General features: G+C 27.4%; 3 protein-coding genes across 10 annotated transcripts; all 3 read left to right on the forward strand.

Moving 5' to 3' along the window:
• Window positions 1-3,044: 3,044 nt before the first annotated feature.
• LOC145934429 (juvenile hormone acid O-methyltransferase-like) lies at window positions 3,045-6,562 on the forward strand. Of its 2 annotated transcripts, none has more exons than XM_083034831.1 (6): window positions 3,045-3,141; window positions 4,039-4,275; window positions 4,828-4,999; window positions 5,395-5,527; window positions 5,600-5,747; window positions 5,919-6,562. In XM_083034831.1, exons 2-6 carry the CDS (start codon window positions 4,092-4,094, stop codon window positions 6,104-6,106), a joined length of 825 nt encoding a protein of 274 aa, XP_082890957.1. In that variant the 5' UTR covers window positions 3,045-3,141; window positions 4,039-4,091; the 3' UTR covers window positions 6,107-6,562. The 2 variants fall into 2 exon arrangements, with proteins under 2 accessions (XP_082890957.1, XP_082890956.1); XM_083034830.1 differs by lacking the exon at window positions 3,045-3,141 and adding an exon at window positions 3,154-3,361.
• Window positions 6,563-10,801: 4,239 nt separating this feature from the next.
• On the forward strand, window positions 10,802-15,993 carry LOC145934427 (juvenile hormone acid O-methyltransferase-like). Of its 2 annotated transcripts, none has more exons than XM_083034821.1 (6): window positions 10,802-10,898; window positions 11,796-12,032; window positions 12,585-12,756; window positions 13,166-13,298; window positions 13,371-13,518; window positions 13,674-15,993. In XM_083034821.1, the coding sequence occupies exons 2-6, from the start codon at window positions 11,849-11,851 to the stop codon at window positions 13,859-13,861; spliced, it is 825 nt and encodes a 274-aa protein (XP_082890947.1). In that variant the 5' UTR covers window positions 10,802-10,898; window positions 11,796-11,848; the 3' UTR covers window positions 13,862-15,993. The 2 variants fall into 2 exon arrangements, with proteins under 2 accessions (XP_082890947.1, XP_082890946.1); XM_083034820.1 differs by lacking the exon at window positions 10,802-10,898 and adding an exon at window positions 10,912-11,118.
• Window positions 15,994-17,646: 1,653 nt separating this feature from the next.
• On the forward strand, window positions 17,647-22,060 carry LOC145934428 (juvenile hormone acid O-methyltransferase-like). 6 transcript variants are annotated; one of them, XM_083034823.1, is made up of 6 exons: window positions 17,647-17,693; window positions 19,493-19,773; window positions 20,324-20,495; window positions 20,891-21,023; window positions 21,096-21,243; window positions 21,415-22,060. In XM_083034823.1, the coding sequence occupies exons 2-6, from the start codon at window positions 19,590-19,592 to the stop codon at window positions 21,600-21,602; spliced, it is 825 nt and encodes a 274-aa protein (XP_082890949.1). In that variant the 5' UTR covers window positions 17,647-17,693; window positions 19,493-19,589; the 3' UTR covers window positions 21,603-22,060. The 6 variants fall into 6 exon arrangements, with proteins under 6 accessions (XP_082890949.1, XP_082890951.1, XP_082890952.1 ...); XM_083034825.1 differs by having other exon boundaries at window positions 17,649-17,693; window positions 19,537-19,773; XM_083034826.1 differs by having other exon boundaries at window positions 17,663-17,798; window positions 19,537-19,773.
• Window positions 22,061-23,833: the final 1,773 nt, after the last annotated feature.

Here is a 23,833-nt window from a genome sequence, read left to right on the forward strand (position 1 = left end):
TTTTATACTGCTATTATTACTATTATTATCCGCAATTACATCAAATTAGTTTTCTTGTGCTTAACAAAAACAACTGTACATAGAATCTTTTAAATATATATAAATATTTTTAAATATATACAAAATATATATAATGCTGACAAATGAACAGAGGATTCATAGTTTAAGGTCATTACACACAAATTGACATAGTTGCATATGCATAACATAAGACTGTCTGGACCAATGAGCATCGAACATAAAGTCGCCATATTGCTTTATATAATATAGCATAAACATAAGCATAAACATATGCATAGAAATGAAAAAATCCATAAGAACGAAATTTCTATGCATATGACACCTATGTATATGCATATTGTCTATGTACAGCCAATCAAATATCATATTTATTCGTTTTTTTTTTTTTCATTTTCTTTGCATCATTGACATCTCTACGGACGACATTAAATTTGACACATGTCAATAGCATTTATAAAAATTATTAAAAAAAAATAATTTGACATATGTCAAATTCAAATATTTCGCGGTTAAGGTGCTTTTACATTATGTCTATGAACATTTGTGTAAGTTGCATATCTTTCTTATGCTATGTTATGTCTATGCATTTTGTGTGCAATAGCCTTAAAGAGTAATTATGTTGCAGTATTCACTTTGAAGAGATATCTCGAAATATAATTATATATATAATTTTCCATATTTAAAAGACTGTAGTGTTTTAGAGTTAGCGCACAACCTCCAAATAGTAGATTTTAAAAGTTATTTGAAGACAAAAATTCTAATATCAAAGATTATATAAAATTTCGAGAAAGAAACAATAACTGTATATGCGTCAAAGATATATTAAGTTAACATTTGAAAAATAACATTATCAAATTACATTACATCCTTAATGAATATATTATTTATCTTTTCGGCGATTTTATCATTTTCAATGTACATATATTAAATATATTAGAATATATCAAAAAACAATCGCAATAGTTCGAAAATCTAGATTTTGCTGTTTCTCTGGAAAAGATATAGTATTCCTTATATGGAACACACACGCACACACATCACACATCTGCTATAATATATTGTCTCTAATACAGAAATATTTTATTATTATTATATATATTATATTTTGATACATATAATAATATTAAATCATTTAATACAAGTAATAATAATATGTATCAAATAATTATACATATGATAATGATAAAAGATAATAATACATATAATAATGATAAAAGATACATATAATAATACTAAAATAATCCTATATCAATATAATTATTTCCTCATTACCATCTCATTAGTATTATTTTAAAGAATAATATAATTGCGGACACTATAAAATATAAGAATTAAGTAAGACAATAGTAAAATTTTAATTTAAATTATTATAATAAACATATTGTTAATATTTATAGTAAATGTATTTAAACATTAGAAAAAATGCTAACAAAATAAATAGGTAGCATGTGATAATTCTTCGATCGATAAAAATCATTGAATTGAGAGAGAGAGATACACATATGCTATCACTATATATAGTAATTTATCCTTTTGTAAAATTATTGCATTCTCATAGATATTAATACATACCAAGAATTATAATAAGTACATTTAAAATAATAATATTTTTATCATATTATGTATTATATATATACCAATGTATATACCTATATATATATATATATATATATATATATATATAATAAATTATTTCTGTAAAGATGAATTTTATACAAAAGTTTTTTTTTAAAACATCCCTATTTAACTACGTCAAAATAACACTTCAAAAAAATAATTATTTTTAAAAATTTGCTTTCTCTATTATATAAAAAATATCTATTGCGTTTTATAAAAATAATATTATAAATAAAATAAATAATATAATGAATAATAAATATATATACATATATATATATATATATATATATATATTGTAAGGACAGACAGACAGACACAGAAGGCCTTCACCAATCCTATGATAGTGTGTTGGACAGACTTCCGAGTATTTAATTAATGTATCAGTTTTGCGGTTTCTACATGCGAGTGCATAATTTTGCAATATTTTTTCTTTATACTTATTATTGATACTAGTTACACGAATTGTTTATATATATGACCGTCTTTATTTATTGTTGATGCTTATTTTTCTAACATTATTGTTTTTATTTTTATTTTTATATAATTTCGTTACACGTTATTTATTTGACTGTCCTTACTTTCATTACACATATATACGGCTTACTTGTATGCGAGCGAGTGTTTATAAGCACACGATTGTTCTTGTGAGTCGCCTGCTTACCGGTTTTTTCTTTTTATTTTGGTTCATGTACATTTTAAGTTTTGATTTTTATTATTTGTGTGCACATTGCGACTCCGTGAGACTGACCAGACTCTCAATTGTAAGTGCTTATTTTTTCTTATTGTCTTCTGCTCTCGTTTTTGCACGTACTTTCCGCTTTTTAATGCGTTTGACATCCGCCTCCTTATAGAAATCTATCATGCCGGTCTTGAGTATGGGACTTGGGTCTTTCCACCTTATTTCCGGCTTCCCAACCGACAAGTGGGGATGGGGATCTCAAGCACACATGCTTTATTATTAATATGTGGATGTTCAACTTGTATGCGAGAGAAGGTTGTTTTTCTGTCCGGTTTAGCATAACCGCCTTATCTTGACTACACATTACCTTCTGACTACACATTGTTAAGATTTTTACTTTTTTCTTTGCGCTGAAGATGGCCAAAAAAAGGGCCGAAACGTACGCTTAATTTTTATGTAATTTGTATTTGTCTTTCTTATATTGTAAAATTAAATTAATTGTATTGCGCCCCACCAAATTGCGCTGGCTCTTACTGCCTCTTATTATTATATTACAAATAATAATAATATGTATCAAGTAATGATACATATGATAATGATAATAAAAAATAAATTTATTTTATCTATATATATTTAAACTTTTATTGAAATTGTAATTTTCGGATTGATAAGATTTCTTTGTAAAAATCGTAGCCAGTTCCTATTCTAACGAAAAAGCATTGTTATAACTTTGTGTTAACCACTGAACTATATATTATACTGGAATGCTCACTCAATGTTAAGCAGAAGATTAATCGAATCATCTCGAAAGGCAGAGAGAGGTTGGTAGCAAACATATCTACCCTTGTCTAAAATGTCTTCTGATTGATGTTTTAGCTCAAGTATAATACTACGTTAGAAAAAAACGGACTAGTTGCAATTTTCTATCTCTCTTGTTCCGTTCCTTTCTATTTGAGTGAACATTCCAGTATAGTATATAGTTCAGTGATGTTAACCTTGTTTACAAAATATATTTACATTAATTGCTGCTCTTAATTTCAGGTAAACTTTGTTCAAATTTTATTAATTGTTATAATAAATATATTTATTTATTTAATTTTTAATATTATTTTTAAAACTCTGTATGTGTCATAAATGTTATGACATGCTCTAATTCATTATTACATTTCAAATAAACGAATTTTATGCTCAATAAAAATTTTTGTATTTTAGTTTTTTATGATTATTGACATTTTTATATAAAATTATATAATTAATTTTATATTTATATTAATTAAATTCTCTGTATACAGAGCTTTTAATAACCATAAAAATGCTGCTAAATTATTGATAAACAGAATAAAAATGTATAAAAGGAAGTGCGGAACATTTATTTACTTTTCTTTCGTCACTGATAAATTTCCACGAAAATGTACTTCATATTCTTTCAATCTGCGTATCCCTACCAGATTGCAAAGTATATAAAGCAAAAAATATAGAAAAAAGGCTCTAATAGTAAAACTATATGTAAGGTAAAGAAGGCAAATTAAGAGCCGAGCGCGGTAAGAAAGGCGCAAATATCTTAATTAATGTAGATTTATTTAGAACTTGAAATTTCAAGTTCTAAATAAATCTACATTAATTAAGATATTTGCGCCTTTCTTACCGCGCTCGGCTCTTAATTTGCCTTCTTTACCTTATATATATATAAAGTAACTTCTTGAAATAATCTCGTTCAGTGCTACGCAAGGTGCAGAGAGTACAAACAGAATCAAACTTGTGATCGAAAATTATGAATCCGGAACAATACGCTTCTTTTGACGATTTGCAAAAATCCAAAGTAATAAATTTAATGGATGAGTATGACGAAGATTTAAAGTGCATGTCTGGAAAATGTATGGACATTGGTTGTGGTCCCGGAGATATAACGGCAACTATCCTCTTGCCGGTTTTAAATCCAAAAGCGGTAATATTAGGTAAAGAGACAATAATACCTATAAATCAACGCACATTTATGTAAATTATTATTTTTATAACAAAACAATTCTGAAATATAAATTAAAAATTTATTAAAATAAATTAAAAATTAAAAAATTTAGATATGGATTAATAAGAGCTAGGCGCAGAAAATAGACATAACAAACTTTTCTTAAAATTTTCTTTATATGACTTAAATATTTTGATCTTTTCTTTAATTAAATTGTCTTCAGTAGATCAATTAATAGAAAAACTATTTTAAAAAATTATACGTATTAATTCTCATTCCCGCCTTACGTCTCTGGTGTATAAGTCTCCCATTGATTTTATATTCGTTAAGAGAATGATGCTGAGAATAGTCCGAAAAATCAGATTTTTTGTAATTTTTTGTCAATTGATGTGCTAAAGATTCAAAAGAAAGAATGAAACCTTCAAACCAATTAAAGAAGATTTTAAGATAAATTTGTTGCGCCTATTTTCTACATTTGATTCTTATTAGCTGATTTCCTAATTGCGAATTATTATTTAATTGAATAATTGCATATTTTAAGGTACCGATGTTTCGGAGAATATGATTGAATTTGCAAAGCAAAAATACGATACAGAGAAGCGACTCAAATTCGAAGTATTGGATATCGAAACTAAAAGTTTGCCTAAAAAATATATTTCTGGATTTGATCATATATTCTCATTTAACGCTTTGAATTGGTGTTATGACATTCAGTAAGCGAAAATTTTTAAGTAAATATAAATTAAATTTCTTAAATAAAAAAATAATAATTCTCTTTTTTTTATCAAATTATGGAATTATTAAAGATATTATGTATGAATTATATAAAAACCTTAAAAATAAAGTTCAGTTTTATAATTTTAATATAGTTTCTCAAATGTTTTAATATAATTATTTGCAATAATGTTTCTTAATCTTTCGTGTTGCAACGTAATTTCAAAGATAGAGAGGTAAAAATTTAATATATATTAATTTAACATTTCATTTAAATGGTTTCGTGTAATAAATTTTACTTTTTTTAAGAGTTTTATCACAAGTGAAACTAAAAATTGCAAAAAACAAAAGCTTAGAAAATTAATTGTATTTATCTGTGTGTTTTATTTAACAGACAAGCATTTAAAAATATTTATTGTATGCTGCATCATGGTGGAAATATACTTATGTTTATAGTAGCAACTCATGATATATATGAAGTTATGAAAATTATGGCTCGAGATATTCGTTTTGCACCATACATACAGGTAAACTTTATTGTTTACACATGCCATCAACTTAACAACTATGAACATTTAATAATTTTTATGTTTACACAGGATGTAAAAAAATACATTTCGCCATTTAATGATTCAGCCCAGCCACGTAAAGAACTAAAAAAATTACTTAAAAATATCGGATTTAAGATTTACCATTGCAGTCTTCGAGAAACGACATATTCTTCTAAAAATTCAAATAATTTTATATGTAAGTAGTTCGAAAAATATGTAAAAGAAAAATTTATACTTTATTGTATTATAACACATCGCATTATAAGTTTGCTTCAACGTTCTTTTTTTTGTTTATTTATATCTTGTTTATTTATATCGTAATTTCATTCTAATAATTTAATTAAATCTTAATGAATTATTTTGATAGCTTCGATAATGTCCATCTATCCGTTTTTGGACGAAATGCCACATGATCTGAAAGAAGAATTCAAGAATGAATATACACGTCTATTTGAGAAAAGAAAAATCACTTATAAAGCAATACGGAATAATCACGAAGAAACATTTGTATTAGATCTATACAAAGTTTTAATAGTTTATGCACATAAAGTATAATAACAGTGCATACTATACACACACACACACACACACACGTACACATACACACGCACGCACGCACGCACACGTACACACACTCTATATATAATCGTAGAATGTTTTAAAAATTTAGCTTTCCCACGTAGATAAGATTGATCTTATATAAAATATTATATTAATGAATTCATGATAAATTTATATCTTTTATAAAACATTACCTTTTTGTGGTAAGATTATTAAAAGTTTAATAGAACAAATGTTAATCTTTCCATAAACTGCAAAAAAATACTATTTTAATTATAAAAGACACATTGTTTTACGAAAAGACAGACATTTACATAATTATCCTAAGATTATTCTAATTATATCATTATAATAATTAGTATCTCTCGATATTCAATCAAAACGTTCTGACTACTTTTATATAGACTGCTTTTATAGACAAGTTAAATTTACAAAAATTCTATAACATATTATGTTATATTATTACATATGTTATGTTATTATATCATATTATACAATACATATATTATTTACATTATACATATTGTTAAACATATTACATGTTATATATTATCTTTAAAAAATAAATTATTAAGCATATAATGTAAAAGAAAAAATATATATATACACAGGGTTTGTTTCAATATACATATACACATATATTTGTAATGCTAGGGAAAATTTCACATAGGTTTGCAATAACTTTTCACGCGTAGTTAGATCCACCCCCATCGCCCTGTGCTTTCAGTGCGAAACGAGGTCTATATTTGGAAAATTCCATATGGATTCGCAACTTTAGATCTTGCAAATATAGACCTCGTTTCGCACTGAAAGCACGGAGCAAGGGGGATGGACCTCGCTTTGCGTGAAAAGTTGTAAACTCATGTGAAATTTTCCAAATATAGATTTTTTCTATCCATGCCTTCGACTTACTACACATAAATAATGAGCAACGGCTAAAACTTTTCCATGTTACTCAGGACATTGCCCTTGACAACATATATCAAGGTTAAGATCATTGTCCCCTAAAGTGCATAATTACCGGATTAATTTTCTGCGGGGTGAGGGGTTCCGCCTTTCCACTATGCGTTCAATTTACTACATATAAATAAATGAATCTGCTAATGCATTTTCTCTTAAATCAGAGCTGTCCACGTTTTGCACTTTTCGGCCGATTTCCGAGGCTCACCGCCTAGCGGCTCCCACTTACGCTCGAGACCTTAGCAACTACGGTTATCGGGCCACGCGTTGCTAAGGTCTCGAGCGTAAGTGGGGGCCGCTAGGCGATGAGCCTCGGAAATCGGCCGAAAAGTACAAAACGTGGACAGCTCTGAATTAAATCAAGGCAAAAAATGGCAAATGCCAAGGCAAGCAATAAATAAGACGCGTGTATTGTAAAAGTAAATTAAAAAAACGATTACATAAATAAATTTGCAGTCAAAAGGATAAAAATGATAAATAACAAAAAATAGTTATTAACTCTCACGTCATCTCCGAGCAGTGTGGCGAATTTAACGTGTGGCTTCCAATACATTACACAGGCTTCATTGCATGTATATATTTATTCTCTCTTACAAAATTTAATGACCTATAATGAGACAAGCGGAGCAACATGTGCTAAAAATTGAGAAGAAAGATAAAAACAGATTTTATAATTAAGAGACGAAAGTAGACATATAATTAAGAGAGATGCATCTTACAAATAAATGCAAAGAATAGACGCTGAGAATAAAAGGCATTTGGTGAACATGATTAATTAAACTTTAATTAATTTGGCCCGATAACCGTAGTTTTGCTAAGGTCTCGAGCGTAAGTGGGGGCCGCTAGGCGGTGAGCCTCGGAAATCGGCCGAAAAGTGCAAAACGTGGACAGCTCTGTCTTAAATATACATGGTATCAGAAAAATTACATTTTATTTAGTAAACTTTTTTTTTAATAACGATAACTTTTTAGTGAACACTGAGCGACAGCTTTTTCAGAGTTATTTATGCTGATGATCTTGACAACATATGTCAAGATGTCAAGATCAAGGCGATTCGAGCAGTCTTTGTAAAGGTAAACATTTAATTATTTTATTAACTTATTTCCTGAGCTAATACTTGAATTTTTGACTTTCTACACATACGCCTTATATAATTAAAGCTTATGTTATAAATACAATCTGATATTACATGCTAAATACTAGAAATAATTGGGGGCAATTACGAGCCTGTTACATATTGCATTTATTATACATGAAATGTGTATTTTACTTATTTGCATAATAACTTTGCATTTAAGAGTAATTACGTTGCAGTATTCACTTTGAAGAAATATCTCGAAATATAATTATATATATAATTTTCCATATTTAAAATACTGTAGTGTAAATGTTTCAGAGTTGGCGCACAACCTGCAAATAGTAGATTTTGAAAGTTATTTGAAGACAAAAATTCTAATATCAAAGATTATATAAAATTTCGAGAAAGAAATAATAACTGTATATGCGTTAAAGATATTAAATTAACATTTGAAATATAACATTATCAAATTACATTACATCCTTAATGAATATATATTTATCTTTTCGGCTATTTTATCATTTTCAATGTATGTACATATATTAAATATATTAGAATATATCAAAAAACAATCGCAATAGTTCGAAAATCTAGATTTTGCTGTTTTTCTGGAAAAGATATAGTATTCCTTATATGGAACACACACGCACACACATCACACATCTGCTATAATATATTGTCTCTAATACAGAAATATTTGATTATTATTATATGTATTATATTTTGATACATATAATAATATTAAATCATTTAATACAAGTAATAATAATATGTATCAAATAATTATACATATGATAATGATAAAAGATAATAATACATATAATAATGATAAAAGATACATATAATAATACTAAAATAATCCTATATCAATATAATTATTTCCTCATTACCATCTCATTAGTATTATTTTAAAGAATAATATAATTGCGGACACTATAAAATATAAGAATTAAGTAAGACAATAGTAAAATTTTAATTTAAATTATTATAATAAACATATTGTTAATATTTATAGTAAATGTATTTAAACATTAGAAAAAATGCTAACAAAATAAATAGGTAGCATGTGATAATTCTTCGATCGATAAAAATCATTGAATTGAGAGAGAGAGATACACATATGCTATCACTATATATAGTAATTTATCCTTTTGTAAAATTATTGCATTCTCATAGATATTAATACATACCAAGAATTATAATAAGTACATTTAAAATAATAATATTTTTATCATATTATGTATTATATATATACCAATGTATATACCTATATATATATATATATATATATATATATATATATATATATATAATAAATTATTTCTGTAAAGATGAATTTTATACAAAAGTTTTTTTTTAAAACATCCCTATTTAACTACGTCAAAATAACACTTCAAAAAAATAATTATTTTTAAAAATTTGCTTTCTCTATTATATAAAAAATATCTATTGCGTTTTATAAAAATAATATTATAAATAAAATAAATAATATAATGAATAATAAATATATATACATATATATATATATATATATATATATATTGTAAGGACAGACAGACAGACACAGAAGGCCTTCACCAATCCTATGATAGTGTGTTGGACAGACTTCCGAGTATTTAATTAATGTATCAGTTTTGCGGTTTCTACATGCGAGTGCATAATTTTGCAATATTTTTTCTTTATACTTATTATTGATACTAGTTACACGAATTGTTTATATATATGACCGTCTTTATTTATTGTTGATGCTTATTTTTCTAACATTATTGTTTTTATTTTTATTTTTATATAATTTCGTTACACGTTATTTATTTGACTGTCCTTACTTTCATTACACATATATACGGCTTACTTGTATGCGAGCGAGTGTTTATAAGCACACGATTGTTCTTGTGAGTCGCCTGCTTACCGGTTTTTTCTTTTTATTTTGGTTCATGTACATTTTAAGTTTTGATTTTTATTATTTGTGTGCACATTGCGACTCCGTGAGACTGACCAGACTCTCAATTGTAAGTGCTTATTTTTTCTTATTGTCTTCTGCTCTCGTTTTTGCACGTACTTTCCGCTTTTTAATGCGTTTGACATCCGCCTCCTTATAGAAATCTATCATGCCGGTCTTGAGTATGGGACTTGGGTCTTTCCACCTTATTTCCGGCTTCCCAACCGACAAGTGGGGATGGGGATCTCAAGCACACATGCTTTATTATTAATATGTGGATGTTCAACTTGTATGCGAGAGAAGGTTGTTTTTCTGTCCGGTTTAGCATAACCGCCTTATCTTGACTACACATTACCTTCTGACTACACATTGTTAAGATTTTTACTTTTTTCTTTGCGCTGAAGATGGCCAAAAAAAGGGCCGAAACGTACGCTTAATTTTTATGTAATTTGTATTTGTCTTTCTTATATTGTAAAATTAAATTAATTGTATTGCGCCCCACCAAATTGCGCTGGCTCTTACTGCCTCTTATTATTATATTACAAATAATAATAATATGTATCAAGTAATGATACATATGATAATGATAATAAAAAATAAATTTATTTTATCTATATATATTTAAACTTTTATTGAAATTGTAATTTTCGGATTGATAAGATTTCTTTGTAAAAATCGTAGCCAGTTCCTATTCTAACGAAAAAGCATTGTTATAACTTTGTGTTAACCACTGAACTATATATTATACTGGAATGCTCACTCAATGTTAAGCAGAAGATTAATCGAATCATCTCGAAAGGCAGAGAGAGGTTGGTAGCAAACATATCTACCCTTGTCTAAAATGTCTTCTGATTGATGTTTTAGCTCAAGTATAATACTACGTTAGAAAAAAACGGACTAGTTGCAATTTTCTATCTCTCTTGTTCCGTTCCTTTCTATTTGAGTGAACATTCCAGTATAGTATATAGTTCAGTGATGTTAACCTTGTTTACAAAATATATTTACATTAATTGCTGCTCTTAATTTCAGGTAAACTTTGTTCAAATTTTATTAATTGTTATAATAAATATATTTATTTATTTAATTTTTAATATTATTTTTAAAACTCTGTATGTGTCATAAATGTTATGACATGCTCTAATTCATTATTACATTTCAAATAAACGAATTTTATGCTCAATAAAAATTTTTGTATTTTAGTTTTTTATGATTATTGACATTTTTATATAAAATTATATAATTAATTTTATATTTATATTAATTAAATTCTCTGTATACAGAGCTTTTAATAACCATAAAAATGCTGCTAAATTATTGATAAACAGAATAAAAATGTATAAAAGGAAGTGCGGAACATTTATTTACTTTTCTTTCGTCACTGATAAATTTCCACGAAAATGTACTTCATATTCTTTCAATCTGCGTATCCCTACCAGATTGCAAAGTATATAAAGCAAAAAATATAGAAAAAAGGCTCTAATAGTAAAACTATATGTAAGGTAAAGAAGGCAAATTAAGAGCCGAGCGCGGTAAGAAAGGCGCAAATATCTTAATTAATGTAGATTTATTTAGAACTTGAAATTTCAAGTTCTAAATAAATCTACATTAATTAAGATATTTGCGCCTTTCTTACCGCGCTCGGCTCTTAATTTGCCTTCTTTACCTTATATATATATAAAGTAACTTCTTGAAATAATCTCGTTCAGTGCTACGCAAGGTGCAGAGAGTACAAACAGAATCAAACTTGTGATCGAAAATTATGAATCCGGAACAATACGCTTCTTTTGACGATTTGCAAAAATCCAAAGTAATAAATTTAATGGATGAGTATGACGAAGATTTAAAGTGCATGTCTGGAAAATGTATGGACATTGGTTGTGGTCCCGGAGATATAACGGCAACTATCCTCTTGCCGGTTTTAAATCCAAAAGCGGTAATATTAGGTAAAGAGACAATAATACCTATAAATCAACGCACATTTATGTAAATTATTATTTTTATAACAAAACAATTCTGAAATATAAATTAAAAATTTATTAAAATAAATTAAAAATTAAAAAATTTAGATATGGATTAATAAGAGCTAGGCGCAGAAAATAGACATAACAAACTTTTCTTAAAATTTTCTTTATATGACTTAAATATTTTGATCTTTTCTTTAATTAAATTGTCTTCAGTAGATCAATTAATAGAAAAACTATTTTAAAAAATTATACGTATTAATTCTCATTCCCGCCTTACGTCTCTGGTGTATAAGTCTCCCATTGATTTTATATTCGTTAAGAGAATGATGCTGAGAATAGTCCGAAAAATCAGATTTTTTGTAATTTTTTGTCAATTGATGTGCTAAAGATTCAAAAGAAAGAATGAAACCTTCAAACCAATTAAAGAAGATTTTAAGATAAATTTGTTGCGCTTATTTTCTACATTTGATTCTTATTAGCTGATTTCCTAATTGCGAATTATTATTTAATTGAATAATTGCATATTTTAAGGTACCGATGTTTCGGAGAATATGATTGAATTTGCAAAGAAAGAATACGATAAAGAAAAGCGACTCAAATTCGAAGTACTGGATATCGAAACTAAAAGTTTGCCTACAAAATATATTTCTGGATTTGATCATATATTCTCATTTAACGCTTTGAATTGGTGTTATGACATTCAGTAAGCGAAAATTTTTAAGTAAATATAAATTAAATTTCTTAAATAAAAAAATAATAATTTTTTTTTATCAAATTATGGAATTATTAAAGATATTATATATGAATTATATAAAAACTCTTAAAATAAAGTTCAGTTTTGTAATTTTAATATAGTTTCTCAAATGTTTTAATATAATTATTTGCAATAATGTTTCTTAATCTCTCGTGTTGCAACATAATTTCAAAGATAGAGAGGTAAAAATTTAATATATATTAATTTAACATTTTATTTAAATGGTTATATGTAATAAATTTTACTTTTTTTAAAGAGTTTTATCAAAATTTGAAACTAAAAATTGAAATTAAAAATTGCAAAAAACGTAAAAAACTTAGAAAATTAATTGTATTTATCTGTGTGTTTTATTTAACAGACAAGCATTTAAAAATATTTATTGTATGCTTCGTCATGGTGGAAATATACTCATGTTTATAGTAGCAACTCATGATACATATGAAGTTCTAGAAATTATGGCTCGAGATATTCGTTTTGCACCATACATACAGGTAAACTTTATTGTTTACACATGCCATCAACTTAACAACTATGAACATTTAATAATTTTTATGTTTACACAGGATGTAAAAAAATACATTTCGCCATTTAATGATTCAGCCCAGCCACGTAAAGAACTAAAAAAATTACTTAAAAATATCGGATTTAAGATTTACCATTGCAGTCTTCGAGAAACGACATATTCTTCTAAAAATTCAAGTAATTTTATATGTAAGTAGTTCGAAAAATATGTAAAAGAAAAATTTATAATTTATTGTATTATAACACATCGCATTATAAGTTTGCTTCAACGTTTTTTTTTTGTTTATTTAAATCGTAATTTCATTCTAATAATTTAATTAAATCTTAATGAATTATTTTGATAGCTATGATAATGTCCATCTATCCGTTTTTGGACAAAATGCCACATGATCTGAAAGATGAATTCAAGAATGAATATACACGTCTATTAGAGAAAATAAAAATCAATTATAAAGCAATACGGAATAATCAGGAAGAAACATTTGTATTAGATCTATGTAAAGTTTTAATAGTTTATGCACAAAAAGTATAATAACAATGCATATACTACATACACACACACACACACACACACACGCACACACACTATATATAATCGTAGAATGTTTTAAAAATTTAGCTTGTCCACCTAGGTAAAATTGATCTTATATGAAATATTATATTAATGAATTCATGATAAATTTATATCTTTTATAAAACATTACCATTTTGTGGAAAGATTATTAAAAGTTTAATAGAACAAATGTTAATCTTTCCATAAACTGCAAAAAAACACTATTTTAATTATAAAAGACATATTGTTTTACGAAAAGACAGGCATTTACATAATTATCCTAAGATTATTCTAATTATCTCATTATAATAATTAGTATCTCTCGATATTCAATCAAAACGTTCTGACTACTTTTATAGACTGCTTTTATAGACAAGTTAAATTTACAAAAATTCTATAACATATTATGTTGTATTATTACATATGTTATGTTATTATATCATATTATACAATACATATATTATTATACCTACATTATACATATTGTTAAACATATTACATGTTATATATTATCTTTAAAAAATAAGTTATTAAGCATATAATGTAAAAGAAAAAATATATATATACACAGGGTTTGTTTCAATATACATATATATTTATAATGTTATTATGTTATAACATATTAGGTAAATGTTTACCTTTACACAGACTGCTCGAATCGCCTTGATCTTGATATATGTTGTCAAGATCAATGTCCTGAATAACATAAAAAAAATTTTAGCTTTCACTCATTGTTTATTAAAAAGTTATTAACAAAAGAATTTTTATGAATTGTATACAATTTTCATATTACCATGTACATTTTATAAAATGAATTTATTTATTTATGTGTAGTAAGTCAAAGACATGGGCGGAAAAGGTCTATATGTGGAAAATTTCACATGGGTTTATAATAACTTTTCACGCGAAGTTAGGTCCACCCCCATCGCCCGATACTTTCAGTGCGAAACGAGGTCTATATTTGAAAAATTCCATATGGATTCGCAACTTTAGATTTTGCAAATATAGACCTCGTTTCGCACTGAAAACACCGAGCGATAGGGATGGACCTCGCTTTGCGTGAAAAGTTGTAAACCCATGTGAAATTTTCCAATATAGATTTTTTCCATTTAAGCCTTCGACTTTCTACACATAAACAATGAGCAACGGCTAAAACTTTTTCATGTTACTCAGGACATTGACCTTGACAACATATGTCAAGGTTAAGATTATTGGAGCATTGTCCCCTAAAGTGCACAATTACCGGATTAATTTTCTGCGGGGTGAGGGTATAAGGAGAAAGGTTCCGCCTCTCCACCATGCGTTCAATTTACGACATATAAATAAATGAATCTACCAATGTACTTTCTCTTAAATATACACGGTATCAGAAAAATTACGTTATTTAGTGAAATTTTTTATTAATAACGATAACTTTTTAGTGAACACTGAGCGACGGCTAAAACTTTTTCAGAGTTATTTATGGTGATGATCTTGACAACATATGTCAAGATCAAGGCGATTCGAGCAGTCTTTGTAAAGGTAAACATTTGCCTAATTATTTTATTAACTTATTTCCTGAACTAATATTTGAATTTTTGACTTTATATACATATAATTACTTTTATAAAACCTTATATAATTAAAGCTTATGTTATAAATACAATTTGATATTATATGCTAAATACTAGAAATAATTGGGAGCAATTACGAGCCTGTTATATATTGCATGTATTATACATGATATGTGTATTTTACTTATTTGCATAATAACTTTGCATTTTAAGGTAAGGCTATCGCACACAAATTGACATGGATGCATATGCATAACATAAGACTGTCTGAACCAATGAGCATTGAACATAAAGTCGCCATATTGCTTTACATAATATAGCATAAACATATGCATAGAAATGAAAAAATCCTTAAGAACGAAATTTCTATGCATATGACACCTATATATATGCATATTGTCTATGTACAGCCAATCAAATATCATATTTATTCGTTTTTTTTTTCATTTTCTTTGCATGATTGACATCTCTACGGACGACATTAAATTTGACGCATGTCAATAGCATTTATAAAAATTATTAAAAATAAATAATTTGACATATGTCAAATTCAAATATTTCGCGGTTAAGGTGCTTTTACATTATGTCTATGAACATTTGTGTAAGTTGCATATCTTTCTTATGCTTATGTTATGTTATGTCTCTATGCATTTTGTGTGCAATAGCCTTAAAGAGTAATTATGTTGCAGTATTCACTTTGAAGAGATATCTCGAAATATAATTATATATATAATTTTCCATATTTAAAAGACTGCAGTGTAAAGGCCAGAGCACAGACTTTTGCATAACGCATAACGCATATGCATAAGAAATTTGATTGGTCCATAAATGTACGCATAAGTAATTCAACCAATCGAATTTCTTATGCATATGCGTTATGCGTTATGCAAAAGTTTGTGCTCGGGCCATGAGTGTTTTAAAGTTGGCGCACAACCTCCAAATAGTAGATTTTAAAAGTTATTTAAAGACAAAAATTCTAATATCAAAGATTATATAAAATTTCGAGAAAGAAACAATAACTGTATATGCGTTAAAGATATATTAAGTTAACATTTGAAAAATAACATTATCAAATTACATTACATCCTTAATGAATATATATTTATCTTTTCGGCAATTTTATCATTTTCAATGTACATATATTAAATATATTAGAATATATCAAAAAACAATCGCAATAGTTCGAAAATCTAGATTTTGCTGTTTCTCTGGAAAAGATATAGTATTCCTTATATGGAACACATACGCACACACATCACACATCTGCTATAATATATTGTCTCTAATACAGAAATATTTTATTATTATTATATGTATTATATTTTGATACATATATAAATATTAAATCATTTAATACAAGTAATAATAATATGTATCAAATAATTATACATATGATAATGATAAAAGATAATAATACATATAATAATGATAAAAGATACATATAATAATACTAAAATAATCCTATCAATATAATTATTTCCTCATTACCATCTCATTAGTATTATTTTAAAGAATAATATAATTGCGGACACTATAAAATATAAGAATTAAGTAAGACAATAGTAAAATTTTAATTTAAATTATAATAAACATATTGTTAATATTTATAGTAAATGTATTTAAACATTAGAAAAAATGCTAACAAAATAAATAGGTAGCATGTGATAATTCTTCGATCGATAAAAATCATTGAATTGAGAGAGAGAGATACACATATGCTATCACTATATATAGTAATTTATCCTTTTGTAAAATTATTGCATTCTCATAGATATTAATACATACCAAGAATTATAAGTACATTTAAAATAATAATATTTTTATCATATTATGTATTATATATATATATATTTATTATTCATTATATTATTTATTTTATTTCTAATATTATTTTTATAAAACGCAATATATATTTTTTATATAATAGAGAAAACAAATTTTTAAAAATAATAATTTTTTTGAAGTGTTATTTTGGCGTAGTTAAATAGAGATGTTTTTTAAAAAAACTTTTGTATAAAATTTATCTATACAGAAATATTTTATTATTATTATATGTATCATATTTTGATACATATAATAATATAAAATAATTTAATACAAATAATAATAATATGTATCAAGTAATGACACATATGATAATGATAATAAAAAATAAATTTATTTTATCTATATATATTTAAACTTTTATTGAAATTGTAATTTTCGGATTAATAAGATTTCTTTGTAAAAATCGTAGCCAGTTCCTATTCTTACGAAAAGTATTGTTATAACTTTGTGTTAACCACTGAACTATATATTATACTGGAATGCTCACTCAATGTTAAGCAGAAGATTACTCGAATCATCTCGAAAGGCAGAGAGAGGTTGGTAGCAAACATATCTATCCTTGTCTAAAATGTCTTCTGATTGGTGTTTTAGCTCAAGTATAAGTAGTAGTAGAGTAAAGTGAGTGGTTCCAATCGGCCCCCGACGGCACTCAGAACAAAAAGAGTTCCATTGTGTCTCCTCACTCTTTTTCAAACCGGGTGTTGGGATCTCAGCCCAGAATTTTCCACTAGGCTTATAAGTTCCGTCACCCTTGTTTCGCTTAAGTCTTGGGATTTAAGAAAACCTTGCCCCCAGGTCGTAAACCTCCTGCAAGCAAGAGCCGGGCATTGGCACAGTATATGTATGCTGTCCTCTTTCTCTTCCCCACATAGTCGACACTCCTTCCTATCTGCGAGTCTGATGTTGAATAGGTGAGCTTTAAGTATTGGGGAGTGTCCTGTAAGTAGTCCTATCCCCACCCTCAGTCTCTGCCTATTCAGTGCAAGTAATTCTTTGGTCCTGACACCACTGATATCCTTCATCAGGAACTTGGCCTGGCGACAGGTTTCCAGCTTCTCCCACCTGGCCTTATGCAATTTGCTTATATTTTCCCTGATGAAGTTTTTGCCCACCGTGAAAGATAATCCTACCTCCTGACTAGTTAGTGCCTTACTGGCCCCTTCTCTAGCCAGAGAATCTGCTGTGTCGTTCCCTGGTATACCTTGGTGCCCAGGTTAGCTCAAGTATAATACTACGTTAGAAAAAAACGGACTAGTTGCAATTTTCTATCTCTCTTGTTCCGTTCCTTTCTATTTGAGTGAACATTCCAGTATAGTATACAGGGTGTCCCGAAATTACCGCGAGATATTTTAAAGGCAGATTCTCTGGCCAATTTAAAAACGATTTTTCCTCAGCGAAAATGTCGAGGGAGACCATCATTTTTTGCATGTTCCCAATTTTTGTCATCATGTATCTTTGTAACTAAGCCTTAAATTAAAATTCTATTAAAAGAAACTTTACTTAAAATTAATTGTAGAATGTGGTTTTGTTAATATTACATTTCTAGAGGGCTTAGTTTACGAAAAACTCTTTATTTTTAATCGCTTATAACTCGAAAATTATTGCCTCGACATTTTCGCTGAGGAAAAATCGTTTTTAAATTGGCCAGAGAATCTGCCTTTAAAATATCTCGCGGTAGTTTCGGGACACTCTGTATAGTTCAGTGATGTTAATTTGAACAAAGTTTTCCCTGAAATTAAGAGCAGCAATTAATGTAAATATATTTTGTAAACAAAGTTAACAGTGATGTTAACTTTGTTTACGAAATATATTTACATTAATTGCTGCTCTTAATTTCAGGGAAAACTTTGTTCAAATTTTATTAATTGTTATAATAAATATATTTATTTATTTAATTTTTAATATTATTTTAAAAACTCTGTATGTGTCATAAATGTTATGACATGCTCTAATTCATTATTACATTTCAAAGAATTTTATGCTCAATAAAAATTTTTGTATTTTAGTTTTTTATGATTATTGATACTTTTATATAAAATTATATAATTAATTTTATATTTATATTAATTAAATTCTGTATATAGAGCTTTCAATAATCATAAAAATGCTGCTAAATTATTGATACACAGAATAAAAGGAAGTGCGGAACATTTATTTACTTTTCTTTCGTCACTGATAAATTTCCACGAAAATGTACTTCATATTCTTTCAATCTGCGTATCCCTACCAGATTGCAAAGTATATAAAGCAACTCCTTGAAATAATCTCGTTAAGTGCTACGCAAGGTGCAAAGAGTACAAACAGAATCAAACTTGTGATCGAAAATTATGAATCCGGAACAATACGCTTCTTTTGACGATTTGCAAAAATCCAAAGTAATAAATTTAATGGATGAGTATGACGAAGATTTAAAGTGCATGTCTGGAAAATGTATGGACATTGGTTGTGGTCCCGGAGATATAACGGCAACTATCCTCTTGCCGGCTTTAAATCCAAAAGCGGTAATATTAGGTAAAGAGACAATAATATCTATAAATCAACGCACATTTATGTAAATTATTATTTTTATAATAAAACAATTCTGAAATATAAATTAAAAATTTATTAAAATAAATTAAAAATTAAAAAATTTAGATATAGATTAATAAGAGCTAGGCGCAGAAAATAGACATAACAAACTTTTCTTAAAATTTTCTTTATATGACTTAAATATTTTGATCTTTTTTTTAATTAAATTGTCTTCAGTAGATCAATTAATAGAAAAACTATTTTAAAAAATTATACGTATTAATTCTCATTCCCGCCTTACGTCTCTGGTGTATAAGTCTCCCATTGATTTTATTCGTTAAGAGAATGATGCTGAGAATAGTCCGAAAAATCAGATTTTTTGTAATTTTTTGTCAATTGATGTGCTAAAGATTTAAAGGAAAGAATGAAACGTTCAAATCAATTAAAGAAGATTTTAAGATAAGTTTGTTGCGCCTATTTTCTACATTTGATTCTTATTAGCTGATTTCCTTATTGCGAATTATTATTTAATTGAATAATTGCATATTTTAAGGTACCGATGTTTCGGAGAATATGATTGAATTTGCAAAGCAAAAATACGATACAGAGAAGCGACTCAAATTCGAAGTATTGGATATCGAAACTAAAAGTTTGCCTAAAAAATATATTTCTGGATTTGATCATATATTCTCATTTAACGCTTTGAATTGGTGTTATGACATTCAGTAAGCGAAAATTTTTAAGTAAATATAAATTAAATTTCTTAAATAAAAAAATAATAATTCTCTTTTTTTTATCAAATTATGGAATTATTAAAGATATTATGTATGAATTATATAAAAACCTTTAAAATAAAGTTCAGTTTTATAATTTTAATATAGTTTCTCAAATGTTTTAATATAATTATTTGCAATAATGTTTCTTAATCTTTCGTGTTGCAACGTAATTTCAAAGATAGAGAGGTAAAAATTTAATATATATTAATTTAACATTTCATTTAAATGGTTTCGTGTAATAAATTTTACTTTTTTTAAGAGTTTTATCACAAGTGAAACTAAAAATTGCAAAAAACAAAAGCTTAGAAAATTAATTGTATTTATCTGTGTGTTTTATTTAACAGACAAGCATTTAAAAATATTTATTGTATGCTGCATCATGGTGGAAATATACTTATGTTTATAGTAGCAACTCATGATATATATGAAGTTATGAAAATTATGGCTCGAGATATTCGTTTTGCACCATACATACAGGTAAACTTTATTGTTTACACATGCCATCAACTTAACAACTATGAACATTTAATAATTTTTATGTTTACACAGGATGTAAAAAAATACATTTCGCCATTTAATGATTCAGCCCAGCCACGTAAAGAACTAAAAAAATTACTTAAAAATATCGGATTTAAGATTTACCATTGCAGTCTTCGAGAAACGACATATTCTTCTAAAAATTCAAATAATTTTATATGTAAGTAGTTCGAAAAATATGTAAAAGAAAAATTTATACTTTATTGTATTATAACACATCGCATTATAAGTTTGCTTCAACGTTCTTTTTTTTGTTTATTTATATCTTGTTTATTTATATCGTAATTTCATTCTAATAATTTAATTAAATCTTAATGAATTATTTTGATAGCTTCGATAATGTCCATCTATCCGTTTTTGGACGAAATGCCACATGATCTGAAAGAAGAATTCAAGAATGAATATACACGTCTATTTGAGAAAAGAAAAATCACTTATAAAGCAATACGGAATAATCACGAAGAAACATTTGTATTAGATCTATACAAAGTTTTAATAGTTTATGCACATAAAGTATAATAACAGTGCATACTATACACACACACACACACACACACGTACACATACACACGCACGCACGCACGCACACGTACACACACTCTATATATAATCGTAGAATGTTTTAAAAATTTAGCTTTCCCACGTAGATAAGATTGATCTTATATAAAATATTATATTAATGAATTCATGATAAATTTATATCTTTTATAAAACATTACCTTTTTGTGGTAAGATTATTAAAAGTTTAATAGAACAAATGTTAATCTTTCCATAAACTGCAAAAAAATACTATTTTAATTATAAAAGACACATTGTTTTACGAAAAGACAGACATTTACATAATTATCCTAAGATTATTCTAATTATATCATTATAATAATTAGTATCTCTCGATATTCAATCAAAACGTTCTGACTACTTTTATATAGACTGCTTTTATAGACAAGTTAAATTTACAAAAATTCTATAACATATTATGTTATATTATTACATATGTTATGTTATTATATCATATTATACAATACATATATTATTTACATTATACATATTGTTAAACATATTACATGTTATATATTATCTTTAAAAAATAAATTATTAAGCATATAATGTAAAAGAAAAAATATATATATACACAGGGTTTGTTTCAATATACATATACACATATATTTGTAATGCTAGGGAAAATTTCACATAGGTTTGCAATAACTTTTCACGCGTAGTTAGATCCACCCCCATCGCCCTGTGCTTTCAGTGCGAAACGAGGTCTATATTTGGAAAATTCCATATGGATTCGCAACTTTAGATCTTGCAAATATAGACCTCGTTTCGCACTGAAAGCACGGAGCAAGGGGGATGGACCTCGCTTTGCGTGAAAAGTTGTAAACTCATGTGAAATTTTCCAAATATAGATTTTTTCTATCCATGCCTTCGACTTACTACACATAAATAATGAGCAACGGCTAAAACTTTTCCATGTTACTCAGGACATTGCCCTTGACAACATATATCAAGGTTAAGATCATTGTCCCCTAAAGTGCATAATTACCGGATTAATTTTCTGCGGGGTGAGGGGTTCCGCCTTTCCACTATGCGTTCAATTTACTACATATAAATAAATGAATCTGCTAATGCATTTTCTCTTAAATCAGAGCTGTCCACGTTTTGCACTTTTCGGCCGATTTCCGAGGCTCACCGCCTAGCGGCTCCCACTTACGCTCGAGACCTTAGCAACTACGGTTATCGGGCCACGCGTTGCTAAGGTCTCGAGCGTAAGTGGGGGCCGCTAGGCGATGAGCCTCGGAAATCGGCCGAAAAGTACAAAACGTGGACAGCTCTGAATTAAATCAAGGCAAAAAATGGCAAATGCCAAGGCAAGCAATAAATAAGACGCGTGTATTGTAAAAGTAAATTAAAAAAACGATTACATAAATAAATTTGCAGTCAAAAGGATAAAAATGATAAATAACAAAAAATAGTTATTAACTCTCACGTCATCTCCGAGCAGTGTGGCGAATTTAACGTGTGGCTTCCAATACATTACACAGGCTTCATTGCATGTATATATTTATTCTCTCTTACAAAATTTAATGACCTATAATGAGACAAGCGGAGCAACATGTGCTAAAAATTGAGAAGAAAGATAAAAACAGATTTTATAATTAAGAGACGAAAGTAGACATATAATTAAGAGAGATGTATCTTACAAATAAATGCAAAGAATAGACGCTGAGAATAAAAGGCATTTGGTGAACATGATTAATTAAACTTTAATTAATTTGGCCCGATAACCGTAGTTTTGCTAAGGTCTCGAGCGTAAGTGGGGGCCGCTAGGCGGTGAGCCTCGGAAATCGGCCGAAAAGTGCAAAACGTGGACAGCTCTGTCTTAAATATACATGGTATCAGAAAAATTACATTTTATTTAGTAAACTTTTTTTTTAATAACGATAACTTTTTAGTGAACACTGAGCGACAGCTTTTTCAGAGTTATTTATGCTGATGATCTTGACAACATATGTCAAGATGTCAAGATCAAGGCGATTCGAGCAGTCTTTGTAAAGGTAAACATTTAATTATTTTATTAACTTATTTCCTGAGCTAATACTTGAATTTTTGACTTTCTACACATACGCCTTATATAATTAAAGCTTATGTTATAAATACAATCTGATATTACATGCTAAATACTAGAAATAATTGGGGGCAATTACGAGCCTGTTACATATTGCATTTATTATACATGAAATGTGTAT

This window comes from Prenolepis imparis, unplaced genomic scaffold (genome assembly GCF_030444845.1).
Source record: "Prenolepis imparis isolate NDT839.2.m4 unplaced genomic scaffold, iyPreImpa1.0 SCAF_3, whole genome shotgun sequence".
NCBI lineage: Eukaryota > Metazoa > Arthropoda > Insecta > Hymenoptera > Formicidae > Prenolepis > Prenolepis imparis.

Bases quoted from the DNA above. Each gene is read 5' to 3' on its own strand.
- LOC145934429 (XM_083034831.1), top strand. From the start codon at position 4,092: ATGAATCCGGAACAATACGCTTCTTTTGACGATTTGCAAAAATCCAAA. The intron at 4,276-4,827 runs GTAAAGAGACAA...GCATATTTTAAG, and splicing joins TCCAAAAGCGGTAATATTAG to GTACCGATGTTTCGGAGAAT. The intron at 5,000-5,394 runs GTAAGCGAAAAT...TTTATTTAACAG, and splicing joins AATTGGTGTTATGACATTCA to ACAAGCATTTAAAAATATTT.
- LOC145934427 (XM_083034821.1), top strand. From the start codon at position 11,849: ATGAATCCGGAACAATACGCTTCTTTTGACGATTTGCAAAAATCCAAA. The intron at 12,033-12,584 runs GTAAAGAGACAA...GCATATTTTAAG, and splicing joins TCCAAAAGCGGTAATATTAG to GTACCGATGTTTCGGAGAAT. The intron at 12,757-13,165 runs GTAAGCGAAAAT...TTTATTTAACAG, and splicing joins AATTGGTGTTATGACATTCA to ACAAGCATTTAAAAATATTT.
- LOC145934428 (XM_083034823.1), top strand. From the start codon at position 19,590: ATGAATCCGGAACAATACGCTTCTTTTGACGATTTGCAAAAATCCAAA. The intron at 19,774-20,323 runs GTAAAGAGACAA...GCATATTTTAAG, and splicing joins TCCAAAAGCGGTAATATTAG to GTACCGATGTTTCGGAGAAT. The intron at 21,244-21,414 runs GTAAGTAGTTCG...TTATTTTGATAG, and splicing joins AAATTCAAATAATTTTATAT to CTTCGATAATGTCCATCTAT.